This window comes from Chanodichthys erythropterus, chromosome 10 (assembly GCF_024489055.1).
Source record: "Chanodichthys erythropterus isolate Z2021 chromosome 10, ASM2448905v1, whole genome shotgun sequence".
Classification (NCBI taxonomy): Eukaryota; Metazoa; Chordata; class Actinopteri; order Cypriniformes; family Xenocyprididae; genus Chanodichthys; species Chanodichthys erythropterus.
Window position 1 is genome coordinate 34,428,225 of NC_090230.1, and position 27,804 is coordinate 34,456,028.

The following is a 27,804-nucleotide window of genomic DNA, read 5'->3' on the forward strand; positions in this document are numbered from 1 at the left end:
GTAAGGGTCAATAAAACACAATCTGATAAGTAGCTAATTTAATTTATTGTTATTTTGGTGATATGTGGGTTCCTACTAGCCAATAAAATGTCAATAAAAATTCAAAACTTTTACATTGATTTATTCCACAAAATTCAATGCATACATGGAGTGGGTGCTGGTGAACAACAACTCGGCCCTGCTGAGGACGACACCAGCACCACTCCACATCCAGAGACCAGCCACCCACCATCGACTACGTGCACGATGGAGAAACGAGAGCCCACCGCGGAGTTCAACCTGCCGGGACGAACGAGACCGAACCCGGAGAGAGGACGGAAGGAGTTGTCGCCACTATCTAGTGCTTGCGCATGCGCTGTGGTCCGTGCGAATACAAAAATCAGACTGACAGAACAGGGACAGTGTGCTGACGATGGACAATACGTAGACAGAATGCATTTTAAGATGATCCTTTTATTTAAAGACATAAAAATACAAAACACCTTTTTTGTGCTCCTAAATAACTGCACACAGATGAAACAATGGTAAAGAAATATTAGTGTTAGCGCTTAAAGCCGGCATTAACCAGATGTTGCAGTTTTTTTTTTTTTATGTGTGATGTATATCCAGGTGAAATGGCTTCCTGAACAAGAAAAATGTAGGGTGGTCCATGGGGAATTGATTGGATGGTTGTGGTTTTCTATTGGTCGATCTCATGGGAGTGACAGGATGCCCCGCCCTTGTGTCAGTAAACGTCATCAGAGAAGAGAAGAGATGTCACTGCAAGAGGGAGGGGAAGATATTTTGATTAAAGATTATGAGGGCACATGAATAAAAAAAAAAGATCATAATAAATACTGCAATATTCCATAACAAATTCTCAATTGTGATTTCATGCTGACTTTAACTAGGCCTACTAGTAAGATCTCTGCAATAGACTTTAACAATAAAGACACGTGATCTTATTAACTTTCATTTTCATTGAGGTCAGAATACAGAAAAAGTTCTAGATTAATTAATGACCTATTCTCCAGTGACAGAATATCCACAATTGGGTTATTAGGAAAATATGTTATTCAAAAGTGAAGATCAGGCAATCCCCATTTACTGACACTGGAGTTTATTTTCTGCACTTATGCAACTTCCTTATTTTCAGGCTGCATGTGTAACAGTGCTTGTAAACTAATAAAATAATTTGTTAATGTTAATAATTTGGTATTAGGTCAGACAGTCATTACCACATCATTTTAACCAGTCTGTCCAGTTTAGCAGGCCTTCTATGACTCAATCTGTCTATGCGTGTTGTTGAAATATAACCGGATGCACAACCTGTGCTAATACTGCCTCAGTTACAGGCAATGGGTGTGTGAAGGTAGAAAGAGGGATAAAATAACATGGAAATAACATTGTTAGTATATAAGTGATAATATTTCATATAAATGTTACTTTTGAAATGCTGCTATTCAAAAGTTTGGAGTCAGAAAGAAATGAAGACTTTTCTTCAGCAAGGATGCCTTCAATTGATCAAAAGTGACAGTGAAGACATTTATAATAATATTACAAAAGATTTCTCTGTTTTTTTATAAACTTTCTATTCATCAAAGAATCCTTGAATCATGGTTACCACAACAATATGAAGTTTGGTTCATTTGGTCTGTTACCAAAGAAGAAAAAAAACATTTAGTCCTGGTCGGATTAGCGTTCAGATTGGCAATTTTACCACCGAACCAAAAGATACTGAACCTTAAGGCATAGGGATACATTCACAACGTGTTGGTCGGATTTTATGACGTATTGCCTATTTTGAGACAGAACTTACTGAACATCCAAAACAACGGTCTCGGTCCGCTTGCTTGATGCGCACCAGGGTTCGGATGGCAGCGTTCACATATGTTCAAATGAACTGAGCAATCGCACCAGGGTTAGTTTTAATCGAACCAAACATGCCAAGTGTGAACGCACCCTTAAAAATGTTTCTCAAATCATCATATTAGAATGATTTCTGAGAATCATGTGACACTGAAGACTGGAGGAAAATTCAGCTTTGATCACAGGAATAAATTACATTTTAATAAATAATTTCAGTTGTAATAATATTTCACATTACAGTTTTTACTGTATTTTTGATCAAATAAATGCAGCAGTAGTCAACTTTTGAACAGTAGTAGGCTATATTCATACACATGCACTGCACTTTATCTCAGAATAGGAGAATGACAATATATGTACTTCCACTCTTCTGTCATTCGCGTGCTGGCAAAAGGAAGTGGCATTGGTCATAAGGTTGTGAAAAAAAAAAACGCCACACCACAACTACTCATAGATATATATATATATATATATATATATATATATATATGCATGATATAATATATAATAACGCATGATGCTTACAGATTAAATAGTCATTAATAAATAAGTATTAAATGTTTTCACACAATAATTATTTTAAATATTTTGATGCTTTGACTTACTGTAACAATACTGTAACAAAAAATGCTTTAAATAAATCATGCTTAATGTTACAGATGTACAGTAACTCATCTCGACAATGTCTTTGTTAAAAAACAGAAGCACCACAACCACAAATGAGCAATGTAGTGGGTTTTTAAGCAAGTTATTTGGAAATGTAACTTCCGTTTGAATTCTAGTTCTCATAAACATCACACAAGACATAAGCAGTAATTTTTCAAATAAAATACACAAGTACACTGAATTGAAAGCGCCGTGCACAATAACAATGACCGCAGAAAGTATTGGACAATTAAATAACATTTCAAAATATCCAAAAATCATTGCATTAGATCAGTTGTGTGTATCTGTTCAAATGATACGCAGGATCTTCCCTGACATTCAGTCGTGCAGTGTCACTTTACTGTACGTGTCCAGAATTGAGATTGCATTTTCATTTATGCTCTTCAGTTATTACATATCAAGGGGCTATATGTAAGAATTTTTATGTATTAATTGCATTGTTTGAACTCCTGGTAACAAAACTTAAAAAACTAGCCCTTTCCCGACTTCCTAGGCTGGCCTCGGGACGAAACTCTAAAAGGATGTGATGCGGTTTTCCCGTGGAATTTGGCTACTTTTACACTTTTCATGTCCACGGGTTAAATTGACCCAAAATAATGTGATATTTAGCTCCTGGAATGCGAATTTTACCAGAGGAGTCCCGCCAAAATGCGATTTTTACCATGGGACCACCCTGAAATGCGATTGGGCTAGTTTTGAGGAGTAACTGGGTGGGTTTTTTTGTGAAAACCTGGCAACCCTGCACGAGAGCCTCTCCGTTGAATGAGATATGAAATGAATGACAGGATAATGCTTTGCCATGCATATCAATGTGATTAATTCAAACTAGTTACACGTGACCAGATCTATATAGATTCTGGTCTCAAATACTTTATAATCAAAACTTAGAGTGTATCTCAGTACCTCATCTGTCGACATGATGCCGGTGAATTGCAGAGCTGGTGCAAAAATATCCATATCGCTACACTGTAAAACTTTACTGTAAATTTACAGGTAATTTCTAACAGTATTATACTGTATTTTCATAAAACAGTAACATGCTGTAAATATACAGTAGTTTTCTGTTTTCAGCCTGTTTCACTCTAATACAGTATAATACTGTAGAAGCATTGCATTATGGGATTGATTTTTTTCCCCGCGCTCATTTCAAATTTCTAGGCCAGGCATACATTTTAGCTTCTCTCCCAACACTTTTAGTGTTTCACGTCGACTCTTCGGGGTTTAATGTTATCATTAAACGATATTTGGGTGAATTTAGTGTGCAGTTTTAAGCTTTGAAGCGTCAGTTCGCCTGAGACGCGGGATGGCCGGGCGGCGCTGCTGAGAAGACGGAGATGTTATTTCCCGCCTGATTAATCAAAACGTTTGTGCCGGTTTGTGCCTGTGTCGTGAAGATGGATAAACGATTGTTCGGCTGCGAATACACGGTAAGTCAGTTTTTTATGGTGCTTTTCGTTCGCGTTTCTATTTAGTCATGAATAGTTTGATCTTTCATGAGTGATGTTTCATGTTATAGACAAATCTATGCTATTCTTACAACCTGTTTTTTTCTCTCTCGTTTCAGGCTCAATCATCTGATGCAGCTCCATTGTTTACGTAAGTGTTGTGCTTATTTTCACGTGTATCAGGTTTATGACAAAGAATTCAGTGAATAAACGATTTTATTTTTTAAATTATTTTTAAGATGCATCTTTTCTGAAGTGTTACAGGAGACATTACTGAGATCATATGCTTAGCTGTGAGTCCTTGTGTTCAAAAAAATGCTATGGTAAATGAATGCACAATATTCACTTTTCTCTCTGTCTTTCTCTCTTTGCCTTTCTGCTTTTAGGCTCTTTGACATACACCCTAAACATGGCTCAAGAACCAGGAAGGGGGGGGGGGGGGAGACTAACGTTACTTGCACTGAGGCTTGTAACACACGATTTGAAATAATACAACTTGCCTATTTCTGCTTAGTGATCGATGCTAGTGATGTCCGGTTCGCGAACGAATCGTTCTTTTTAACCGGTTCTTTTCAGTGAACCGGTTGAACCAGTTCACCAAATCGGTCTGAATCGTTCCAAACAGTTCGCATCTTCAGTAAGCAAACATGAATCCACAAATTACTAAAGTTACTCACTTTTTGACGTGCCTGACACTTCCTCTCGAAATAAACCAACATCCTGGAGTTATTCAGTTAATCCAACAGTACACTGACTTAACCTGCTGTAAAGAGAGAACTGATGATGATGGGCACGAGCAGCAGAGCAGCTGATATGAGTGCGCATGCGCGGCGCACACGAACGAACACGGCCTGTCACGGTTCTCGTTCTCGAGCAGTTCTCGAGTCAAGAACCGGTTGCAGCGGTTTTCGGATCATCAGTACACAACCGAGAACCGCTTCTTTCGGACACGTCCGATTTGAGAACCGGTGAGCTGATGATATTGCGCATGCGTTTAACTTTTCAAGTGAACGAAAAGCACGTTAGTCAAGTTTTGTTGAACATCGGACAGTGTGATAATATAAAACATACTGGAAATATCTTTATGACTTAATTCAAAATACAAAAAGTTTATTGTGCTTTTCCAAATACACCATAGCAGATTAATAAAATACTGTACATAATACTATACATAATAAACTACATGCCAACATGAACATAATATTTTGTACACAGATCATAATGTTCAGAAGTAGTTCTACAAATTCATTTTTCTATATTAATATTATTTAAAAAGCAATGTAGTAAAAGTTGTGCAGTTGTGCTTTCAAGTTATTTTTTATCAAACTAAACATTTATTTGTTTCATAAATAATCCATGGACAGCTTTAATTTCTAAACAAGGTGATATAAAGATAAAAAATGACGTAATCAAACTACAGCGAGAGCAAACTGGCGACTCCTTTTGAATCGCTCTCGCGGTTCTCGAATCTCAATCTCGTTCTCGAGTAGAATCGGTTGCAACGGTTTTCGGATCATCAGTACACAACCGAAGAACCGCTTCTTTCGGACGTGTCTGATTTGAGAACCGGTGAGCTGATGATACTGCGCATGCGTGATTCAGCGTGATCTGAAGCTACCGAACAGTAACATCACAGCACCGGCTAACTAGGACAACTGATGCTATGAGAGGACTCGAATGAGGGGCCAATCTGGTGAAATGTAAGTTTATTTAATCATAATGTAAGAGGATCATGGTTTCTGCGCTGATGAAGACTAATTTATTCACTTTATAACTGTAAAACTTTGTTTGCACATCACTGCCTGTATATGTGTTTGGATGCTTTAGATGCAAAACTAAATTGTAAGAAACGCTTCAGATTATAATGTTTTAGTTGACTGATGTTATGATTACTAACTTTATATATTTGAATCACTTGTTTTTTCAACCCGGCCCGCGATAGACGACGGAGCGGAAAAGAACCGGTGAACCGTTTTTTTCAACCGAAAATTGAATCGAACTGTCCGAAAGAACCGGTTCGCGGAAAAGAACCGAACTTCCCATCACTAATCGATGCTGCAGTGTGTGTGAGCATGGGCGCCATATAGGGGGGAAAAGTTAGGACAATTCCAAGGGCCCCTGACTGACAGGGGCCCCAACAAATAGGTAAAAACTCATTTAAAATTTGTATTATATTATACACCATATAAACCATCATCATTGAGTATATTTCAAATAATAATGAATGATGTCTTTGTTTTACTTATTTTGGCAATAAAAGTTAAATATCACCACTGACCAAAAATTAAAACATCCATATTGACCGACCACCCCCCTTTATCTGCATGAAATGGTTTGGTCCTGCCTTAGCGCACTCATCAGTGACGGTGTTTAGTTAGTTGCAGACAGTCAATCTGGCATACCGGGCATTTTCCCAGTGGGCCGACGCACTTTGGGGCTGATAAAAGTTTATTTATTTTATTATTTATTTTTTTTGCCAAGGACTGGCCCATCACACAGGGACAGCGGCCCATTGGTTTGTCTTCTGAACTGACAGGCCAAAGTGAGAGAGACCTCCCCCTCCCCAGGGCCGGATTAACATAAGGGCTAGGTGGGGCTGAAGCCCCAGGGCCCGCGGGTAGAGGGGGCCCGTGATTGGCTGGAGGAAATGAGATTGACAAGTCATAAGTGGTTGATTTGTGTCTAATAAAATAACAAGAAAAACTGATTGGAAAATGTGCCTGACTGATAAATAACCGTCCAATCAAAATCACTTCACAATTCGCACCATGACATCAGAAAACGCCTCTTTGCGTTATGCTATCGCATGTAAACTAGAAAATGGGAAATTGGCCTTTATTGCTTGTTCGCTGGTGTTCAAAATGCTAAAAAAAAGTGATAGTGGTGCGCAAAAAAGAAAAAATAAATTTGAAAGGGAGAAAAGGGAAGCTAATCTTAGAGCAAAAATTCCTAAACTAACAGACTTCTTCGAATCACATAAAACACCCGAGCCAGTGAAAGACCCCGCGTGCAGCGGCAGCTCACCTTCACCCACCGACACCGTCGCCGATCTCCGTGCTTTACACGTTGAAGAAGGTGAGATAGCAACTGCAGCAAGTTATTATTCTTATAACGAGTTAAGCCCTATTCGGATGGTAATTGTTTCTCATGAAAACGTAAGGTGTTTTCAACATTTACAGGGACGAGTCGATTGATTTTATTGCCGTTTGAATTCAAAATGTCAGTGTTTTTCTCTCATCATCATCACCCGTGTAAAAATCCCGAATTAACTTTCCTACTGTGTTTTAACGACCACCAATGTCGTGTGACTTGTCTCCACTATCTGCCTTTGAAGCACATTCTATCAGTTGCAGTTCTGGTGCCTCCATCCGTACAACTCGACCTCGACACATTCACATCACACGTTAACACAGCGGTTACTCACGGGACACTGCACTTATTCGCAATCACAAAAGTTCTTTATTTGCATGTGCTTTAAAGCCCTGCCAGTTAAACATGTCATTCGTGTGCTGTTCTGAAATGCGCTTTTTCTGACCCCATACCCGAAGCGTGCACACACACTTAAGCCTGTCAAACAGCACCTGACTTAATCTTTCGCGTCTGATTGCGCTATAATACTGTCAAATACACAAAAGGTTTACATAAACACAGTTGGTTATGTCTGAAGTGAGTTGAGAAAATCGGACGCGTGCACACCGTGCAGGTCTTAAAGTGACAGCATCCTAATAGTTATCACGCGGACCCTTGTCCTTAAAGGGATAGTTCACCCAAAAATTAAAATCCTGTTATCACATACTCACTTTCAAGTTGTTTTAAACCTGAATAAGTTTTTTTCCTCTGTTGAACACAAAATAAACTATTTTGAAGAATGTGGGTAACCTAACAGTTGCTGGTCCCCATTCATTTCCATATTAGGAAAAAAAAATGTGGAAATCACTGGGGACCATCAACTGTTTGGTTACCCACATTCTTCAAAATAGTTTATTTTGTGTTAATCAGAGGAAAGAATGATTGTGTCAGCAATATATGCAATACAATTTTAAAATATGTATTATGCACATTAAAAATATTAATCAGCTCTACTTCATGTAAATAAGAGGCTGCAGTAACTTCTATATTTTTAAAATAACATCTATCATTTTGAGATAAAATGCAAGATAGAAAACCAGATGGACAAATCTCCATCTGAATGCATGAGTTGCACTGAGGTGCAATGCAAATTTATTTTTACTGATGTCCACATGAGAAACAATTACCATTTTAATATGAAAGCAAGGGTTTTTATGAATGCTTTCTTTGCCCCTTTAGATAATGACAGAAATAGTCCAGTGCACGATGAAATATTGGTGCCACCACCAGACAACGAATCAGATCAGACTCCAGGGAAAAATGAAATGTACAGTACTGACCCGGGATGTTGGCCTGCTGTAGTTGACATACAAGGCCAAAATTATTGGATCGGAAAAGGACCAGTGCCATGTCAGAATCGCAGCTGTGATTTTTCTGCTTCTGAAAAACAATATAAACACCAAAAACGGGCGTTTTCAAAGAGTCTTTTTAGCCGAAAACTTGCCAATGGTGAGTCTGTTCCACGTGACTGGCTTCTGTACTCTCCAATCAAAGGATCTGTGTTTTGTTTTGTTTGTAAACTGTTTGGAGGCAATTCACCATTTTCTGGACCATCTGGATACAGTGACTGGAAACATGCCCACAGTCGCATTCCTGATCATGAGAACTCTGAACAACACAGAGAGTGCATGGTAACTTGGGTGTCAAGGACATCTGAAAAGGGGCAGATTGATGCAGGCCTGAGGGATCAGTTCAAGTTGGAGTGTCAGTACTGGGAGGATGTGCTAAAAAGGGTTGTGGCTACAGTCAAATTTTTGTCTGAGCGTGGTCTATCGTTCAGGGGCGATGCTGAGACATTCAATTCCCCTAATAATGGTAATTATATGGGAATACTTGAACTCATTGCTCAATTCGATCCATTTCTGCGGGAACACATAGCTCGTTTTGGAAATGCTGGGAGAGGAAAGCCGTCCTACCTATCTAGTACAATATGTGAAGAAATTGTCAAATTGATGGGAGAAAAAGTTTTGTCAGAGATTGTCAACAAAATAAAATTAGCCAAGTACTTTTCTATAAGCGTGGATTCCACGCCAGACATTGCCCATGTTGATCAACTCACTTTCATAGCGCGATTCCTTTCTCCAGAGGGAAATATAGAAGAACGCTTTCTTGAATTTCTTCCTATTACAAGCCACACAGGGGAATCGCTTTTTAACTCTGTGATGACTGTACTGCATGAGCTGGGGATTGACATAAACAATTGTCGAGGACAATGTTACGACAATGCAAGCAATATGTCGGGGGTTTATAAGGGTGTACAATCACGCATTCGGGAGGTAAATCCACTGGCAGAATGGGTGCCTTGTGCAGCACACACACTTAACTTGGTGGGAATAAACACAGTGAATTGCTGCTTTGAAACAAATGAGTTCTTTACATTTGTGCAGACACTGTTTAATTTCTGCTCCCGATCACCCTCGCGATGGCAGGTGATTACCAGTGGTCTCGAAGCAAATGAGAACAAGCGAATAGAGACAATAAAGTCTCTTTCAGACACTCGCTGGTCTGCACACGCCTCAGCAACTAAAGTACTGTGCTACAACTATTCAAATATTCGGCGGTCTCTCATTGACTTGTCTGAGGATGACAATCAAAATTTATCCACTCGTAACGAAGCTAGAGTGCTCGCAAAGCAAATGGACAAATTGGAAACCGCTCTTCTTTGCAAATACTGGAACTGCGTACTTCAACGTTTTGATACAACTAGTACAGTCCTACAAGACATTGACCTTGATCTCTCCAAAGCTGTGGATTTGGTTGCATCGTTAAGGGACTTTGTTGCAGGGTTGAGAGGCCAGTTTGACAGTTTTGAAACAGCAGCAAAAGGAATGTCACCCACTATTTCGCAGGCCTACAAAAGTGACTCCCAGAGAAAGCGAACACGCAAAAAACATGCAGATGAACCAGACAAACTTCATCAGGACTTGCAGATGTCTGGTAGACAGAAGTTTATTGCAGATGTTTTTAATGTGATAAATGACCGTCTTACAGCAGAGCTTGATAGAAGAAGTGAATCATACAAAGAGATCACTAACCTTTTCACATTCCTGAATAATATCCATACTCTCCCTGATCAAGAGCTTCGTTCTTCTTGTGTTAAATTACAACAGAAATACAATACAGACTTACAAGAAGATTTTGCTGATGAGATTGTACATTTTAAAGCATTTTGCAAAAAAGAAAAGACTGCATCAGCCAGGGAATTGCTGAAAGAAATGAGAGCAAGGGACCTTCAAAATGTTTTTCCAAACGTGGACATAGCCTTGAGACTATATCTCACCTTGCCAGTCACAAATGCATCAGGAGAGCGCTCCTTCTCAAAATTAACTTTCATTAAATCTCGATTGCGGTCAACAATGGCCCAAGAAAGACTGAGCCATCTAACACGGATGTCCCTAGAATGCGACATTGTTAGAACCATGGATTTTAATGATATCATTAAGGATTTCTGCTCTGTTAAAGTTAGAAAAAAGACTATTTAACAGTACTTATAGTTATAGTGATAGTTCACCCAAAAAACATTTACTCACCCTCATGATGTTCCAAACATGTATGAGTTTCTTTTTTGTGTTAAACACAAAAGAAGATATTTTAAAGAAGGTTAGTAACCAGACAGTTGACGGCACCCACTGACTTTTTTCCTACTATGGAAGTCAGTGGGTGCCGTCAACTGTCTGGTTACCAACATGTAACATGTAAGTAATGACAATTTTCATTTTTGGGTGAACTATTCATGGTAAAGTAATCATTGAGGAAGTATGACTGAAATATGACAAATGTCTTTGCTGCTTTTAGCAACCTGTTTGTTTGGAGTTCATATCTGGAGTTAATGCATTTGTTTTTAATGTGTTAAATAGCATGGAATATTTAGTGTGCTTGTGCTTATATGAAATGATTTGATAAAATGAGATTTGTAAAAATATAAAAATAATAACAATAAAAAAAAAATCTTGTGGTACAAGACACTGTGGCATGGCAATCAGATGAAAGGGGGCCCTTGGTGTTGCTATAGCCCCAGGGCCCAATGTGTTCTTAATCCGGGCCTGCCCCTCCCGCACTGTTTTTTGTTTTTAAAAGAGTGCCTGGAAGCGAGTTAGCATTTTAGGACTTCCGGTTCCAACGCCGTAAAGTCTATGGGTTTTTTGAATGGGTTTTTGCTAAATCGCCTGAAATAAGGTCTGTGGTTAATGAAGCCTCCAAATACTTTCACGTTTTGATCTACGACATAAACAGTTATAACCCACTTGTGATTTTTAAAACTTTTACTGCGTCTTCAAATCGGCGGTTGCTAACAAATTGCTAAAAGGGACTACTTCCTTTGGCGGGGACTTTAGATGTCATCATTAAAAACGGGACATTTGGACAGCATTTCTCATGAAAAAGTGGATAAGTATTCATACACAGCGCAGATCATAATCAGTGAGCATGTTTTTAAATAAAGTTGTTTTTTAAATACAGTTTGAGGACGCTTGGTGGTGACGACGTTGATCCGCGACCATGGTGTGCTGTAGTCCGTTTATAGCCTACTGTTAGCCTTTCATATCTGACCACTTTATTTAGGCTTCAAAATCTATAAATGTTGTGTTAACTTGTAAAGAATATCTTGATAGACAAAACGTGTAAGTGTCATAACCCTTTGTTAAACACAGAGCTTATTTTCTGCGATTTTCCAAAAGTCTATGGGAAAAATGAATAGGCTTTCAGTCGAGGGAATCCGTGCACCGCTAACTTCCGGGTTGACCTACAAAAACGCGTCATCCCTGGGGCACTCTATTGGAGCGCATGAGAAACTGCAAAAGGCAAATATACCCGCTAACCACTGTCGCCCTATGAAGTAATAAACAGTGCAAGTCACTTGATGCCTCAGATTTGTCTCAGAATTTAGTTTAAAACAGTCGTGTGATATCATGGGAACATTACAGGTTCGGTGGTGAATCTAGTTGAAAACAGCTGCGACCATGTAAAGACATGTTGAGGTAAATTTGAAAAAGCTAATACACACAACTACAAGCTTGTCAATACAACACCACCACCTTTATAGTAATTTGCAGCTACTAACAGTGAAGAAATGCATGGTTTTACCTGTGCTCTGTCTACCACGATCTTACAGTTAAACCATAGTAAAAAAGAGGGCAATTAAAGGATAATATAACAAAACATCTCTAAAGCCTGTATCCCATGGGATAAGGACAAAGCTTTATTTTTTTATTTATTTAAATATGTTATGTTTAAATAGTTCTTATGAATTTTAATTGAAGTTAAATGTTATTTCAATGAGAGCATCATGAAAGATAGATATCAGCGTCTTACATAAATTAGTTGTTAACTCTTTAAAAATGTTATTGTTTTAAATGAGAAGTTCAACCCAAAATGTCTTAATTTACTCACCCTAATGTCATTACAAACATGAATTACTTTCTTTCTGTATAACATAAAAAAATAAAATAATTGGAGTCAAGGGTAGCTTAACCAAAATGGTTTTGTTGACAACATTCTTCAGAATATCTTCTTTTGTATTTTACAGAAGAGAGAGTCATACAGGTTTGGAACGACATGAGAGTGAGTAAATGATGACAGGATTTAATAGCATTAAATTTACTAAATGACACGAGGGCAAGTAATTAACGACAGAAATACAATTTTTGGGTAAACTAACCCTTAAAGATGAATTTAAATATTTAACATTGCTAAATGTCTTGAGGCAGGTACCACTTATTTATTTGACTATTTTAAAAGACTGGGATAAGAGCACCAACACACACAAGCTAAATTCAACAGGTATAACATATGAGAGACAGTTAATGAGAAGACGAGCACTGTACTGCAGCAGGTTAGTGCTGTATGGAGGGGAGCTGAATGCTTTTACCAGAAACTCCCGAGATGTAGTACGACGTACAACGCGGAAGCAGTTGTGCCTATAGTCCATTCACTGAATAAACAATTTCATTGAATACAATTATACACATTTTTTAGTTGCATCTTTTCTGAAGTGTTAATTGGACATTTTAACTTACTGCAATCAAATGCTTAGGCTGTTCACAAAAATGCTATATGGTGCATATATTCACAATATTCATTACTGTTTTCTCTCTCCTTTTTTCTCTTTCTTTTCTGCTTTTTTAGGTACTTTGACATCAACCATGAACACGGCTTAAGAAACAAGAAGGGACCTTCAAGACTGGCAACACTGTGCAAAAAAGGAGCAGTACTGAAAAACTTTAAGGCCTACTATTTGTTTTTACTTCACATTTGGAAAAATGTTAAATGTAAATAAGATTGCTGTATTGTTCATTGATAACTGTTGAATGCATTGACCTTTCAACATTGCAATTTTCTGCTTTTTTCCATATACATATATATATATATATATATATAAGTTTTAAAACTCAAGAGTATGTTGCTTTCCATTTCCTTTGCCATAACATAAAGTATATTTTTTAATTATTTAATGAGAAATATAAGTGTAGTATGAAAAGCTGTATAAATGCAGTTAATAGCTGTAGATAAACAGTATAATGCTGTAAAAGTACAAAATATTACAGCAGGATACTGTATGTGATAATTACAGCACTATACTGTAAATGTTGTTTACAGAAGTAGTACTGTAAAAATACAGCAAGTGGCTGTACAGTATTTTACTGTAAATTTACAGCGAAAAGTTACAGTGTATGCTATTTAATACATCTTTTTACTTCTAAGCTAACAACTAAAAAGTACTTCGCCGTGAGTATTGCAGCCTTGAATCACATTCAGTGCAATGAGCGAGAGCACAAGCTGCAGTTCACTTAACGGCCACCGGTGTCGCCATTAATAAGGATTTCTGAATTCTACATACCATACTGGGAAGCTCATGTAGCATATACACAAAATCATTACTATGCATGGAGCTCTCCAACACGCACTGGAAACAGAATATAAAATGAACGACGATCATTTTAGCACTGGGTTGTGTTTATTTCCTATGAAACAGATATCAAGAGCATTCGACGACCCATATACAATACAGAGAAGATTTGAACCTCAACTGCCAAAATGGCTGGTCAGAAGTAAAAGTGTGTTTGAATCCCTGGTAAGATCAATGTTTGTACCTGAAAAATTTACATCTGCCAGCAACTGTTCCCACTTTACAACCTTTATGATCCAGAAGCTTCATATTCATTTACAGTCATCTCTAAGCTATAAAACCCCCCAGCTTTTCTCTTGATAGAGTAAGACAAGAAAGGGATTTTTTATATGTATATATATTATACATTCATTATATTGTGACCATATAAATTGACTTTTACAACAGAAAAAAACAATACAAGATTTTTAACAGCAGAAAATATTTACTTGGGATCACACACTGATCGGTGCGGTCAGTTTTAAGCAGATGGGTTATAATGATGAAGGCAACATAAATATGCACACTTATAAAAACACTTGTAAAAGTGGATACATCATGACTATTTGCATCAATAAAACGGAAAAAATGAAGGCTTGCATTTCTTGTACACAAAGTAAGTCTCAGTTACTCAAATCTCAAATCTTCCTTTGCACAACAAAACCCAAAGTACATACTACCATTCAAAAGTTTGGGGTCAGTACAATTTTTTCTTGTTAAGAAATAATAATAAAAAAACTAAACAGATCAAAAGTGACAGTAAAGATATTTATAACGTTACAAAAGATTTCTATTTAAAAAAAAATACTGTTCTTTTGAACTTTCTATTCATAAAAGAATCCAGAAAAAGAGAACGTATCACGGTTTTCACAAAATTAAGCAGCACAAATATTTTCAACATTAATAAACAAGAAGAAATGTGTCTTGAGCAGCAAATCAGCATATTAGAATGATTTGTGAAGGATCATGTGACACTGAAGATCGGAGTAACGATGCTGAAAATTCAGCTTTGATCACAGGAATAAATTACATTTTACAATATATTACAATAGAAAACAGTTATTTAAATTATGATATTTTACAATATTACTGTTTTACTGTATTTTTGATCAAATAAAGCCAACTTGGTAAGCATAAGAGTCTTCTTATGCAATAAATATGCATAAGAATGCTTATGCTCTTCTTTAAACATTTAAATCTTCCCGACCCCAAACTTTTGAACAATAGTGTAGGCTGGAATGTCGAAATACACTAAGAGAGTTTATAAAAATTCGATTTCCAAACATCTTCTCTAGGATAAGCAGATGGAACGGATATAGAAATCATTTCAACAGAACAACCAAAAAAAAAAAAAAAAGAAACTGTAGAGAAAGTTCTAGAATCATTAAGAAATATGATTAAGTTTAATTAGCCATCTACACAATGTTTCAAAATATGATACAACATTGGGATTTTTAGTATTGCTAAGATCCATTTTTCTGGTTATTCTGATGGAACGGTCAGTTAGCGCCAGTATGGGAAAGGTTCGATATTTTTCGTTTATACTGTTAGCTACATCGCTACAGTCATGCAAGGCATTTAGTCAGCGAATATAATTCAAATGTTTCTGAGATGCAGAACTGAAAGGCAGCCCCATGCAGTGAAAAATGCACTCTTAAAATGATGTTTTTCAGCAAATAAATCAGAAAGGGACCAAATATACAAATATCTAAAACCTCTGCATCTAAGGCCACATCTTTTATCTGATCCAGCTTTTTGCAAGTTTCCTGTGAATAAACTTACATATTGTGCACATTTTGCTGCGCGATTAATCGTTATCGTGACCTCGATTCAAACACCCTCTCCATCTTACTCCTAAATGACAACGATTCGCCAGTGTCTATTAAACTTTTGACAAGTACGATCACAGCGAACATTCAAATCTGTGTTTGCGCTGCCGCTGATCCAAGGAGAGCCGCTGTCACGTATAAGTATGAAACAGCTTTACAAACAAACTTTTCAACCACACACACACACACACACACACACACACACACAATAGCGATGGAGTAAATCACCTTTTGAAAGTAACTTGATGCTTCAAATAAAGATCAATTACATTGATGCGCCAGTAGATGGCGACAAGTGACTGTTAAATATATATATTTGCCATTGAATCATTCATTCAAGAGATTCGCTTAAAGTCGCTGATTCATCCAGTAATGAAAAGAGAAGTCTTTATGAGTGAGTCATTGAATCATTCATTCAATAATTCAGATTAATTAAACATTAAATAGAATGCAGCAATTAACATTTTGACAAACTCTAGTAAATTACCCGTTATTTTGTTTAGCTGTCTATTCAGAATCGTGAGAGAAATGTGATCCATTTTAAACCAAAAAATATATATAAATAAATAAAAAATTGGGATTCTCAGTTTATCCAAACTCGTACAGCTCTATTGTGGCCTAAAAAGTTTGTTGTCTCCAACAAACCTGTATTTGAAAAACATTTATGTTTTAATCATGATTAATCTTTACCTACTTCCCCAACGGTCTGAAATCATATTCATGTTCATATTTGATGATATTATGCTATAGTTTCTTGGTTATTCCAGTTCAAATATGTATGGAGAATGATTTTTGATTGTCAATGAAGTAGTCAAAATTATTTAAAAGTGTTTATGCTGTCTTAAAATGTTAAGTTTAGTCAACTTGAAATGTATTAGTGACACACTGGATATTTGAGTTCTCAAGTTAAATCTGGGAAAATTATTCTAATGCTAAATTTTAAGTTGCGATAGCTTATTTCCATTTTTTTTCTTAATGCAGGTTAACAGCTGTAGTCACTATTAAATGTCACTGTATGGTGAAAGATCTGCAAAAAGACATTGTTCACTGGAAACTTAAGATTACATGTTTGGAATGAGGGTGAATAAACGAGATTTGTGTCGCTCTGAACCCATTTTGGCACATTGGGGCTTGACAATATGGAGACGTTGGATTCAGGGCTGTAATACTGGTTCTATGATATGACAGGAATGGTAAGATCTTGGCACAAAACCATTTAATTTAGTAGTACATATGCACACATATACACCTTAAGAAAATAAGTGAACCCAAATGTGTATAGAGGAAATGACATCAGAGGGAACGGCTGAAAAAGCAGAACAGCAAGAACAGATCCCATCTGACCAGAATGACATGTCTTTTGTTTTCCTCAACAGTCCTCCATCTGGCTCAATCGCTGCATTCCAGGAGTAAAAGATTCGTTTAAGACGGCAACAAACAAATTAGTTGTCATAATAAAATCCTTGTGAGTTCTTGAGGAAGGTTAGATAGAAGGTCAAAACGCTCCTCTCTGGCTGTGAAGCTCCTCGTCTGGCCTAGATTCCTGGCTTTTGCTCGCACCTGCAGATCCCAGGAAACCAGAACGAAACCATCCGTCAGAAATAGGCATTCATCATTCTCTGGCAACATATTCTGACATCATTCATTGAAGCGTGTCCAAAATACTGTGGCTGAGAATTATTTTTAAGTGTTTGCAAATTTGTAGATGGATTAAGAAATAGTTTCCATGTAATTTTAAGTCCAATGAATCATTACAACGTAAGAGACATTTGTCATATTAATAGCTTATTATTGGAAGACAGACAACAAAAAAAATAAAAATAAAAATAAAATGTTAAATTTTATGTAAAAACTTTACCATTTATTTTATATATATATATATATATATATATATATATATATATATATATATATATAATTTTTTTTTTTTTGCATAAAAATAAAGAAAATTAAGGATAATTTAGTTTTGCATTTATTTGTATTTTTTTTTTTTACATTATTTTTAATGATAATTTAGCACATTGTCTGCTCAAAATTGAGAAAAAAATTTATAAATGATGCACTAATTACAATTTTTAGTTATTTTCAATCAAAATTTTCAATCTCATTTCCAAAACAAAAATACAATAATATATTTTATGGCTGGCACAACAAATACTAATATGATGTTTGCATATTTTACAATTTAAGTATGTATATCATTGCTTTTTTTATTATAGTAAATGAGAATGGCAAGATAATGTGCATCTGTAATTGTTGCAGCTTGTTTCCTTTAGACCATTTCATATGATTTTGGAGTGAAATATGGACCCATGTTCCTTTACAGGTTTTGTGAGATTCCTATATATTCTGATAATATAGGCTTTCAATATCAGCCTACTATATTAAAATGGACATTGTACAAAGCATCTTAGCCCAAAGTTGATTTATTTATTGGCTCAAAAGCATTTGTTATTATTACCAGTTTAGTAGAGTAGAGGGAACTTCATAAGAAGACTTACCTGGACATTTATATCCTGTCTGAGAGTTTAATGTGGAGGTGCCAACAGACAGCATTAATATAGCAGAGGGTTACTTTGTAAAACGGTGGCATTAAAAAGTTATGGGAAAAAAGACTGACTTAAGCTCATATCAGTGATGCATTCAAATGTAACCGCTATCCGTTTCATTTGGCATGCACTGATGTATCATACCAACCACCTGGTGGCGCTCTGTGATGCGTCGAGTGCTGATGGGATACATGTTTCAAACGTAACATATCATGCTTATCACTTGCATTTACCTCATGCAAAGTACACTAACAGTAGTTGTCAATTGCGTCAAAGAATGAATAGTGGAGCTGAAAGTCTAATGGAGACAAAAAGAAGGAGAAAATGAAGGGAAGGAGAGAAAAAGACAAAGAAAGAGAACACAGTCTTAGTCAGCAGAAGAGATGGATGTAGACAGAAGCCTCTGGTTTAACACTACACAGTGTTTTATAGACATTCCCGGTTGACGTGTTCCCGCATGTTTAGACTCCACAACATTCCAAAGCTGGCCAAATACTCAGAAACACACAAGATACGCAAAATCCAAAACAGAAAGAGTCGCACACAATGTTCCGTTTCATGCATGTGTGCTGTGTGTTCGTGCCACATACCTTGAGTAGTGTTTTTCTCGTTCAGGAGTTTAGTCTGACTGTTGGGCAGGATCTTAATTTCAGGGGGGTCGGGGCTCTGAGCGACCCGGGACGCCATCAAGGCGTTGAGGTACTGCAGACGGGTCACCTGTGGGACACGGGCCAATTTTAATAACAAAAATTTTAATAACAAATGAGAAGTATCCACGTGCGACAAAAAGGTCAAATAATTGTTCTAAAAATTCTTCAATAAGTTCCTAAAATAAAAACCTCTGAGAAGTATCACAACATTACAAACTTTGATTTGAAGCAAAAATGTTTGATTAAACAATACAACACTGCGCTTCAAATCTTTCATGAGAGAAATCAACTACAATTCCATAAATCAAATAAAACTATTGACTTATATTCCATGGTTATAGGTATAAAAATAATATTTCATGTTAAATGCAAGAAATTCAAATGAGATTTTAAGTGAGACTCAATTATGTAATTTGCAAGCATGCATATTAACTGCTTAACCACTTCAGAGCTAATGTTTATCCATAAAAAAGATATTTTAATTGCTACATTTTTTTTTAGTATTTTAAATATCATTTTAAATGTTAAAATAACAACAATGGTAATGAAATTTAAATATTTTTTAAATATAATTAAAAATATTTTTAAATAAAAAAAAATGTTTAAATAATGAATACAAATATTTAATATAATTTTATATTAATATATTATACATATAACATTTAATCTTAAATATTAAAATAACCCTCAAACACTGGTAATTTCATTACTATTGTTGTTGTAAATTAAATGTTAAATATTTTTAATCATATATTTATATAAAATTATATTTTATATTAAACATTTATATTATTGTTATTTTAGCATTTAAAATATTTTTAAATGCTCAAACATAGGTAATTTCATTACTACTGGTGTTGATATTCTAAAAAAACATTTAAATAAATATTAAAATAATAATAATAATAATAAAAATAATAAATATAAATATTTAATATAATATATTATTTTATAATATTAAAAATATTTAAAATTTAAGTTTAAATGTTACAATAACATCAACAACAATATTAATTCAATTACCAATGATTGTGTATTTAAATACATTTATAAATTTGGTTTAAATGTTAAAATAATAATAATAAATATACATATTTAATATAATATGCAATTTTATTTGAACATATTATTAAATATATTTAACATTTTAAATGTTAAAACAACAACAGTAATAAAATAATCAAAAGTTTAAAATGTATAAATATATCTAAACATCATTTTAAATTGTAATATTTTACCAAAAAAATCCATTTCTATATTGAAAAAAATTGAAAAACTGAAGCGTGACATCAGCTGAAAAGAATGTCGTATCAGAGGTGGTGCGAGATGTTTTGATTAAAATGAAGGAGAACAAACAATTTTATTTTTTAAAATCATGCACATTTACACTAGGAACATGTATTATGAAAGTAAATTCATAATCAATGCTCAGTGATCAAATACGAACGCAAAAGCGAGAATGAGCTCAAAGGAAGTAAAGTGTGTGTGTTTTCACCTTGATGAGCTGCAGGTCTGTGAGGGCTCGTACTGTGTAGTCGGGACAGTAGCTGGACGGGCTGGTGGCTTCTCCCAGCTCAAAGGGGTCTCTGGGGGACTGACGCTGCGTGGACACCGGAGACTGGTGGACTGATCACACCGACAATCATTACGGTCAATATACCAGAACATGGACTGCTGACATTCATGGCAGTGCAATAACACTCTGGAGCTAATCAGGTGTTATGCAATAAAACAACAAGAGATAAATCTTATCACTTAATCAGATGTTTATCTGTGTTTTGTGTCTTAACCAACTGCTACTGCAATCCACTGCGAGATGTTCTGTCAGATGTCTGGTTTACATTTTTATTGTTTTAATGGTAGTCCCGCCCGCAGTAAAATCTCATTGGTCATGTTACTCTCAGTGAGGACAGAAAAACTTGGAAAGTTTGTGTCTGTGTGACTGGTTAGGTGGAACATCAACATTTAAACAATAGTCCCATATAGTCGTTTTGCTTTCAAAACACAAAAGGCTTGCAGAATCAGCTGTTTTTTGTTTTGTTGCCCTACAGCTTACAACCAAAACTCGTTGCAATGTCTTGGACTATCACAAATTTTTAAGCCAACATTCATTTTTGTTAAGCAGCGTCATTAACAGATGATTAGATTTGATCTGGGATTATAATAAAAGCACATATGGGCAGGAAGTACCTGAGGAGGGAGCTGTGAGCGCGGACACGCCATAATAAGTGAACGCGCCATTTTCAAACTTTAAGCCTTCTTTTCCAATCTCCACCTCCACTCGGCCCTACACACACAAAAACATGCACAGAAATACATCACCAAAATAAATGCTTAATAAATGGTTGATCTCACAAAATTAGCCAAAAATGTTATTTTGTAATTCAAAATATTAATTTCAATTAATATAAAATGTGAATGTATATTTATTTAAAACATTTTGTTATAAAAAAATTATAAAATATTATTTATATTTAATTGTACAAATGGAAAAGGGCATGATCAAGAATGTGAATTTAAAATAAGAAATTGAGCTCTTAAAATAGTTCTTTCTGACAGTTTTTTATTAATAAATAATACATTTAATCAATGTTTAAATATGTTTATATGTAAAATATTGTAAATATAATTTTAACTCTTAAAATAATAACAATAATAATTACTATTGTATTTATTACTGTTATGATTCATTACAGAATCATAATTATTATATTATCTATGTTAGATTGTCAAATATTAAAATATAATTAAAATATCATTTTAAACATCAATATTTTAATAAAATAACACTACTACTACTACTACTACTATCATATTTAGATATTATATATTTATTAACATTATTATTTTCACCAGTGCTTATAAAGTGCCTTACATAATTCATGATCAAAAATGTGAATTTATAAGAAGTTGAGCTCTTCCAGCTTAAAAACAAAGTTTAAACATTACTAACACTTTCTCAGATTGATAATAATAAATAATTTATTGATTGATTGATGTTTAAATATGTTTATATATTTTTAAAAATAATAATAATAATAACAATAACAACAACAGCAATTATAATCAATCTTAAATGAATGATATTTAAAATATAATTTAAAAAAAGTACTACTACTACTACTACTGCTACTAGTAATAATATCATATTTAGATATTATAAATTATTTATTAACACTATTATTTACACCAGTGCTTATAAAGTGCCTTACATGAAACAATGTCCATAAACACTGGCATGCAGACAGATGTAAGGCACACTGAGGTTTGTTGTCGTACCTGCAGCAGCAGAATGAAGTAATCCACAGGGTGATTCCGCGTGTACAGGTAATGATCAGGACTGAGCCGGTTGCCGGGGTCAAACTTCACTTCTTGATTGACACTCGGGTGCCGCAGCAGATGAAATAAGACTCTCTCTGACACGCGCTGCGGGCTGAAGTGTTCCACCTCTGAAACAGACAAGGAGGTGCGCCGCTTAATGGTGTATGAAATCACCTCCATTAACCAGAACATAACAGAACAAAACGTCCCGGCATTGATCCGAGAGACTGAAGCAAACTTCTTTAGCGCTTTCTTCTTGTCAGACTAAAAAATATCCACCTATGTCACTCATGACCTTTCCAACATGATTAGGTAATGCGTGGTGCATCGCAGAGCAGTGCAAGACGAGCATTTGTGGTTAAAGGGATAGTTCACCCAAAAATGAAAATTTGATGTTTATCTGCTTACCCCCAGTGCATCCAAGATGTAGATGACTTTTTTTCTTCAGTCGAACGCAAATTATGATTTTTAACTGCAACCGCTGCCGTCTGTCAGTCAAATAATAGCAGTGATTGGGAACTTGAACAATAAGAGTCGAAAAAACTTCCACAGACAAATCCAAATTAAACCCTGCGGCTCGTGACGACACATTGATGTCCTAAGACACGAAACGATCGGTTTGTGTGAGAAACCGAACAGTATTTATATAATTTTTACCTCTAATACACCACTATGTCCAACTTCGTTCAGCTTCCTGTTAGTGAGGTCAAAAAACGCGTTGTGATGACGGAAGTGATGTCTCGCCCATATACTTCAATGAGCGCGAGACATCTCTTCCGTTGTCAGAGCGCGATCCGACCTCACTAGCCGGAAGCTGAACGAAGTTGGACATAGTGGTGTATTAGAGGTAAAAAATTATATAAATACTGTTCGGTTTCTCACACAAACCGATCGTTTCGTGTCTTAGGACATCAATGTGCCGTCACGAGCCGCAGGGTTTAATTTGGATTTGTCTATGGAAGTTTTTTCGACTCTTATTGTTCAAGTTCCCAATCACTGCTATTATTTGACTGACAGACGGCAGCGGTTGCAGTTAAAAATCATAATTTGCGTTCGACTGAAGAAAAAAAGTCCTCTACATCTTGGATGCGCTGGGGGTAAGCAGATAAACATCAAATTTTCATTTTTGGGTGAACTATCCCTTTAAAAAGGAATATCTGTTTCGCTAGATATTCCTCAGCTGGGCTCATGTAGAGCTCATTGAAGCTGCACTGAAACTGACATTTGAACCTTCAACCTGTTGGAGTTCACTACATGGAGATAAATCCTGGAATGTTTTCCTCAAAAACCTTAATTTCTTTCCAACTGAAGAAAGAAAGACATGAACATGTTGGATGACATGATGGGCGTGAGTGAATTATCAGGAAATTTTAATTCTGAAGTGAACTAACCCTTTTAAACGATAATAAAAAAAATCACTGTAACACACAGATGTTTGCAGCTTATTGCTTCATATTGAAGCAGGCAGACCTCGGGACAGGAAGCGATGGGTGGCCAGCAGCAGTTGAGGAGAGGTGCGGATCTTCGGTTCGCCCTCTGGAGGTTTAAAGATGGAGAACTCGTCATGAACGCTGCGCGGCTCCAGGGGAATCTCCAACGGGGCCATCGGACGCTTCACCTTCATGTCCACTGTGGAACAAAACAAAACCCATTAGAATTCAGTTCACATGATGCAACAGGCATCGCCTCTAAAACACATCAGCCACTCACTGTAACCATCAGACTCGTCCAGGATCTCAGATTTGATGATCTCCTCAATAACGTCCTCCAGGGTGACCAGCCCCAGAACCTCATAGAACGGATCTCCTTCACCCTCATTATTCACCTTCTGAACAATGGCCAGGTGTGAGTTTCCTGTGAGGACAGAGATCATGTGCTTTAGAAGAAGCAGCTTTCTAATGACTTAAGTTTTACTCTTAAGTTTCTAAAATTACATGTGTGTGTGAGTGTATATATTATATATATATATATATATATATATATATATATATATTATATTATATATTATATATATATATATTATATATTATATATATATATTATATATTATATATTATATATATATATTATATATTATATATATATATTATATATTATATTATATATATTATATATATTATATATTATATTATATATATATATATATATATATATATATATATATATATATATCCTATTAGACAATAAATATTATTATATTATTAATAGATAATAAATATTATAATATTATTAGACATGTAATAAACACTGATATATAAACAGTTGTAGATGTGTTATCATATAAAATGCACAAAAAAATTAACAAAGAATAAATTAATAAAATATTTTATAAAAGTTTTGTGAAAATAAAAGCCTGAATATTTATATGCATTCAATATAGACCTAATCAGGCCAACACAAATAATTGCAGATAAATGGTAAAATAAATAATTAAAATTTGCACACCGATACACCTAGTTTGAAGGTATACGATTATGATTATCAAGTTATAAAAACACTATTAACCCATTCTGACAGATTAATAATAATAAAATTAAATGTTTAAATATTTAAATATATATTTTAATCATTATAATTATTAAATAAAAAGCCCATTACTATATCAGACCAACAAAAATAATTGCAGATAATTACTAAAATATTGGTTGCACATCAATACACCTAGTTTTAAGGCCCGATTATGATGCACTACTTCCCCATACTGACAAATTAATATGATTTAATATATTTTTAATTGTTAATATTTTAATAAGTATTCATTTTTAATAATACTAATAATAATAATAAATAATAAAAAAAAGTTTGATGAAAATAAACCCCCACATATTATAGGCATTCAATATCTGCAGATATAAATATTTGCAGATAATCTCTAAAATATTGGTCGCACACCAATATAGGCATCTGATTATGATTAGCAAGTTATCAAAACACTACTAAACCATTTTGACAGATTAATAACAATAATAAAAGTATGATTAAATATATTTTTAATTGTTTGTTTTTAGTAAGTATTAACACTTCAATGAATAACAACATTAATAATAATAATAATAATAAAAAAGTTTGATGAAAATGAATCTCCAAGTATTAAATGCATTCAATATTGGCCTAATCAGGCCAACTACGGAAGAGGATTAGGGCCAAGCAATAATAAAAAAACCATCTCGAGATTAAAGTTGTTACATTTCGAGAAAAAAGTTGAGATAAAATATTGAGAATAAAGTCATTAAATTATGAGAACAAATTTGTTAAATTACGAATTTGTTGAGTTTATTCTCAACATTTTATTTCGACTTTTTTTTCTCAAAATTTAACAACTTTAATCTCGAGATGGTTTATTTTTTTATTACTGCTTGGCCCTAATCCTCTTCCGTAGGCCAACACATGTAGTCTGAAGGCATCTGCTTAGGATCTGACATGCCTTTTTTGAATTCCTCCAGCATTGCATCCAGCTTGGTGTCATTAAAAACAAAATGCAGAGGATGGTTGTAGAACTTGGTGATGGTGGTCATGGGAGTGCGGTCCTCTGGGTCAACCAACGCCAAGTCTTTCACGTACAGGATCTCGACGATATTGGACCTCTCCTCTTCGTACACAGGGACGCGCGTGTAGCCGCTCTGCATGATCTCAGACATGGTGTTGAAGTCCAGCACGGCCGTTGAGGGCAGCATGAAGCAATCCTTCAGGGGCGTCAAGATATCCTCCACCGTTTTGGTCCTGAGAGCGCCCTTACTGAACTCCACCTTGACAAACTCATTATACGGATCGTTCACACTAGTCCGAATCATTTCCATGGTTTTCTCACGGATGCCACAGGTGCTCACGTCCCGGTGGAGGATCAAGTCCAGCAGGAGTCCGAGGGGACAGGAAAGCGGACACGTCAGAATGAGACAGATCTGGGCCAGCCATATCAACCCCGGTGCCATCTGAAACCCATAGCCCGAACATACGATATGAGGAACCAACTCAGCCAGGAGGAATATGAGGAAGCCACTAGTGAACACAGCGGGGAGGATAGACCCATAGAGGCGGTACAACAGAACGCCAAGCACCGAGTGACCCAATGCACAAATGAACAGGAGCGAGCACACCAAAACATTTCCTCTCCTCCGGATGGGCTTGAGGCGCTTGGCCGCCCGCTTCTCATCCTCCGAACCACAGCTGTGCAGAACATACAGCTCCAGTGGGTCCAGCCACAGTAAACTCAGATTCAAGCATCTGACCACACTACAAATCAAAACCAGAAGCGCAAGCACCAAAATCAAACCCCACAGCGGAATGTAATCAGATGGTACACCCGGGTCCCTAATAAGAAACTTGTCCGACCCGAATGACCCCCACGTCTGGCCCTTTAAGACGCACATGTGATGGAAAACAGGCTCTGCATCTTTATTCTCCGTTTCGGATGCTGCAGACTCAGTCTGGACTTCTAGAAGCCCGCTGTTTTCCTCATCCAAGTCAAATTGTCCGTGCACCTTGAACGCAGCGGAGCTGCGGCGCTCCTCCAGCGCGCACGGGTCACCCGAACCGCCTCCAGCCGCGGCGAACGCGACCCACGGCCAGGTCTCATTGGACAGGTAGGACCCAAACAATCGGAGCTTGAAAGCGGTCCCGTTCGGAGCTACGATGACCCGTTCGCGCAGGTACACCAGCTCGCTAACGTTCTCCAGGCGCAGCCCGAAAACCTGCACTTCTTGAAGGCTGCAGGTTCCGAACCCGCACAGGAACGATATGATCAACGGGAGACGCAGCTCCGCCAAGCTGACCACCATATTGGAACAGGACAGCCTGGCTTTATGTATCATGTGACGCTGCTGATGTTGTTGCTGCTGCTGCTACCCTCCTACTTTTTCACTTGTTTTCATATAAAACGGTGAGGGAAACTGGCTCGGTCCGGCCGCCATCTTGGCTCGGAGATTCTTAAGGAATGGGCACGGACGTGCCCCCGAACGCTGGAGCCACAATGAACACAGTTTCTTTTTTCACACGGACGCTACGTCGTGTCAATGATCGACCAATGACAGAACGGCAGGTTCTCGCTTGACCAATCGGAGAACGGGCTGGCTTGGTAAACCACGCCCACAACGGCACTGAGAAACGTCAGCGCGTGAGATTAGCATCTTCTCAAGGCTCTTTGAAAAAAATATCCGGTTGTGCAGTCGAAAACATTAAATATTCACAGATTTTAAACGATTCTATCGACTAGAGTTACAAAGAAAGAGTTTATAAGTTAAAAACTGGCCGTAATGTTTTACACCCGGCTAAAGTTTTACCCACAGGTCGCCACTGGAATAAACGCACCACACAGACTGAGCAAAAGAGGTGTTTATTAGAGAAATATCTCTTAGATTTACATCATCAGAATTCAAACAAATACAAAATACTATATACACATTGCTTTAAATACGTGTTCTTGGGAGATACAGTACATTTGCGTTTTGAATTTCCCTTTAAAGAGGATCAACTTGAGAAAATGGAAAA

The 27,804-nt window shown here is 36.2% G+C and overlaps 1 protein-coding gene across 3 annotated transcripts; it reads right to left on the bottom strand.

Annotated features, from left to right (window-relative positions):
- Positions 1-360: 360 nt before the first annotated feature.
- LOC137028549 (metal transporter CNNM3) lies at positions 361-27,360 on the bottom strand. 3 transcript variants are annotated; one of them, XM_067397489.1, is made up of 8 exons: positions 25,745-27,360; positions 24,031-24,174; positions 23,791-23,949; positions 22,279-22,448; positions 21,190-21,286; positions 20,495-20,625; positions 18,940-19,066; positions 361-759 (listed from the first exon to the last, which is right to left on the bottom strand). In XM_067397489.1, the coding sequence occupies exons 1-8, from the start codon at positions 27,126-27,128 to the stop codon at positions 725-727; spliced, it is 2,247 nt and encodes a 748-aa protein (XP_067253590.1). In that variant the 5' UTR covers positions 27,129-27,360; the 3' UTR covers positions 361-724. The 3 variants fall into 3 exon arrangements, with proteins under 3 accessions (XP_067253590.1, XP_067253587.1, XP_067253589.1); XM_067397486.1 differs by lacking the exon at positions 361-759 and adding an exon at positions 13,320-17,360 and having other exon boundaries at positions 25,745-27,358; XM_067397488.1 differs by lacking the exon at positions 361-759 and adding an exon at positions 17,830-18,647.
- Positions 27,361-27,804: the final 444 nt, after the last annotated feature.

What these genes read in the sequence shown, in the direction of transcription:
- LOC137028549 (XM_067397486.1), bottom strand. Translation starts at nt 27,128, where the DNA reads ATGATACATAAAGCCAGGCTGTCCTGTTCCAATATGGTGGTCAGCTTG. An exon ending in ACTTCATTCTGCTGCTGCAG is followed by an intron (nt 21,287 to 22,278) that starts GTACGACAACAA and finishes TTGTGTGTGTAG; the next exon opens with GGCCGAGTGGAGGTGGAGAT. An exon ending in CAGACCTGCAGCTCATCAAG is followed by an intron (nt 19,067 to 20,494) that starts GTGAAAACACAC and finishes CGTGTCCCACAG; the next exon opens with GTGACCCGTCTGCAGTACCT.